Source organism: Galeopterus variegatus, unplaced genomic scaffold, assembly GCF_000696425.1.
Source record: "Galeopterus variegatus unplaced genomic scaffold, G_variegatus-3.0.2 Scaffold5548, whole genome shotgun sequence".
Lineage (NCBI taxonomy): Eukaryota > Metazoa > Chordata > Mammalia > Dermoptera > Cynocephalidae > Galeopterus > Galeopterus variegatus.
In genome coordinates, this window is record NW_007731659.1 from 28,199 (window position 1) to 31,386 (window position 3,188).

General features: G+C 35.3%; 1 protein-coding gene across 1 annotated transcript in view; it reads left to right on the plus strand.

The window, feature by feature from the left end:
- The window catches only part of LOC103605019 (dystrobrevin beta-like), a 74,540-nt gene that overhangs the window by 11,543 nt on the left and 59,809 nt on the right, over positions 1-3,188 (plus strand). Inside the window, exon 2 of the mRNA XM_008589600.1 lies at positions 2,441-2,521. Coding sequence (XP_008587822.1) covers positions 2,441-2,521 — 81 coding nt within the window. The remainder of the gene's footprint in view (positions 1-2,440; positions 2,522-3,188) is intronic.

Genomic DNA, 3,188 nt, shown 5'->3' on the forward strand with positions numbered 1-3,188 from the left:
AAAATTCCACTGGCTTCTTTGCAGAAATGGATGGGCTGATCCTAAAATTCATATATAAACTTAAGGGACCAAGAATAGCCAAAACAATCTTGAAAAAGAACAACAAAGTTGGAAGACTCACACTTTCCATCATCAGAACTTACTACAGAGTTACAATAATCTGGCATAGGGATAGGCACATAATCAATGGGATAGAATTGAAAGTCTGGAATTAAATACATATATCTATGGTCAGTTAATTTTTAACAAGAGTGCCAAGACTATTCAGTGAGGAAAGAATAGTCTTTTGAACAAATAGTGCTGGGACAACTGTATATCTATATGCAAAAGAACAAACTTAGATCCCTACCTCACACCATACAACAAATGAACTCAGAATGGCTCAAATTCTGTCATCACTAAGAAATGATAAGTTTTTGTGATGATGCTTATGCTGATTACCCTGATTTGATCATCACACATTGTATACATATATTGAAATATAACTCTGTATTCCATAAATATGTACAATCAATACATGTCATAAAAAACCAAGTAATTTAAAAAAGTATTATAGACCTAAATATAAGAGCTAAAACTATAAAACTCCTAGAAGCAACATAGGTATAAATCTTCTTGACCTTGAATTAGGCAAAGCTTTCTTGGATATTACACCCAAAGGACAAGTGACAAATGAACAAATAGAAAAAAAACTGGACTTCAACACAATGATAAACTTTTGTGCTTCCATGAGCACTACCTAGAAAATGAAATGGCTATCCACAGAATGGGAAAAAATGCTTGTAAATCATATATCTTGTGATTTCTATCTACTATATAAAGAACTCTTATAACAACCCAATTAGATAGTGGGCAAAGTGGCTGCTAAAAGGAAAAGATTTCCTTTTGTTGTGATAAATGTTGTAAATTGATTATGGTGATGATTACACAACTCCTGTGTATATAATAAGGACCACTGAACTGTACACTTTAAATGGGTGAATTGTGTGGTATGTGAATTATGTTTCAATAAAGCTTTTTATATTAAAAAAGAAAGTAGGGCTTTATAACATAGAAGGATAGAAATTTTGTGAGAACCAGGTAATGGAGGAAATAATTTTAATCCTGACATCAAGGTAAAGTTTGATCGAAGGGGGAGACTAAGAGAAACCTGTCACTTTTCAGTCAATAAACATTCCTTTAACAGGAAATCTAAAAATTCTTCCTTTTTTCCTTCTATCCTGTGAAATGAGCAGAAATGGGAGATGCTTGTAAATATTTTTAGAAGAATATTTGTGCCAATTCACTTTCCCATTATTGAGTCAAAAGTTGCTGTGAGATCTTGTAAAGGCAACATAGATGAAATAAAAAACTTAATGTTGTGGGCCAGAGCTATCTAAAGTGACCTTAAAATTCACGGAGACTTCATTTACAGCAAATTTGGAAATGAGAACAAAGTTTGATTTCTAGACATGTGATTTTAGGCTTTGTTCTAGTTACTGGTGGCTGTGTATCACTTACCCTCCAGCAACAATTTATTTTGTTTGTGCATTTTGTGGATCTAGACTTAGAACAGCATCCAGTGCTGACGTCTTCTTGACTTTGCTTCATGATGTCTGGGTCTCAGCTGGAAGATCAAAGGCTTCGGACCTGAGTCATTTGAAGGCTTGCTCACTTACATGTTTGGCAGTTGGTGCTATTTGTCAGCTGATGGATCCAGCTCCTCTGCATATGAGCCTGTCTGTGTGGCCTCTCCACGTCAGCTAGTCTGGGCTTCCTCACAACATGGCATCTGTGTTGTAAGGGCAAGCAAGTGTCCTGAGAGAACATCAAGCGGTACCATCTTTTATCATCTAGTTTCATACACAGTCACGTTCTAAGTCCTGCTCAGATTCAAGTGGAGGGAGATAATCTCTATTTCTTGATGGGGAGGGACAAAGTACTAGAAACACATAAAATACGTCTCTGGAAATACTGTTGTGGCCAGTTTTAGAAGAAGACAGGCTGCTACAGTCCTGGACGGGGACTTAGAGGTCAGCTGGTCTAGCTCCTTCATTTTACACTGAGGCTGAGAAGACGTACGTAAGTAACATGGTCACAGGCGGCCAGGCTGGGGCTGGAATTTAGCTTTCCTGACCCTGGCTGGGATCTTTCCTGCTATACCACCTGCTCCCCTTTCCTAATCATGTAGTTCATTCACTCAAGACACGACTATTCCTTCCATCAGAGTTTTCTTAGGCTAGAAGATGGGATAATGTCGGCAACACTGTTGGCAGAATGCCTGGCATGTAGCAGGCATACAGAAGGTGTTTCCTAACCCGTCCTCCCTCCATTTTTATCAGAAGAAGGCCCAATTGACATTTTGTATACCGTGGCAACACAGTGGAATGGAGTCACTTTCTAGCGTTTAGAAATTAAATGGTAAATCCAGTTGAACATTTTTTATTTGTCCCTTTTTCAGGTGCTCAGAATTTTGATGTCATACGACTATCAACTTACAGAACAGCATGCAAATTACGATTTGTACAAAAACGATGCAACCGTAAGTCATTTCTACTCATTTCTGTGGTAGCTGGATAGAGCTCTCAATATTATAAAAGATTTTAATATCTTTTAGTCATATTGTAGTATTAATTGAATTATTTTTGTCTTAAGTATTTATCAGAATATAAGCTTTGTAATGGAAATAACTTGTCATTTTACTTCTGTGTTCCTCAAAATGTTTAACAAACTTAGTGTAATTAGTTTTGAGGTTGTCACAGTATTAATGTTCTTCAAATGGGAGAATTGATTTCTCCTTGTCACTTTTATTAATGAAATGTTTTATACAAAATTAATGTAATTTATCAGCTTCTGGAGGAAAAGAGAGACATTAATATTTTGGTAAAGGTATAATAAGAATTGATTTTCTTGATTTGGCTTAATATAACATGAGTCAGCCTTTTCTGTAAGTAATTGCTACTATGTGAATTATAAAATAGATAAATAAATTGTGTGTGTGTGTGTATATATGAGGGGTCTTCAAAAAGTTTATGGAAGGATTTGTATTATCTTTTAATTCTATTTTTCCACAGACTTTTTGAAGAACCCTCGTATATATATATGTAATCTTTCTTCTCTTAATTTCCGTGAAGATGAATTAACTTATGACAGAATATTGTACTTTTCTCTCTATGTGTGTATTAATGAAAAACTGTTTTATATAATGG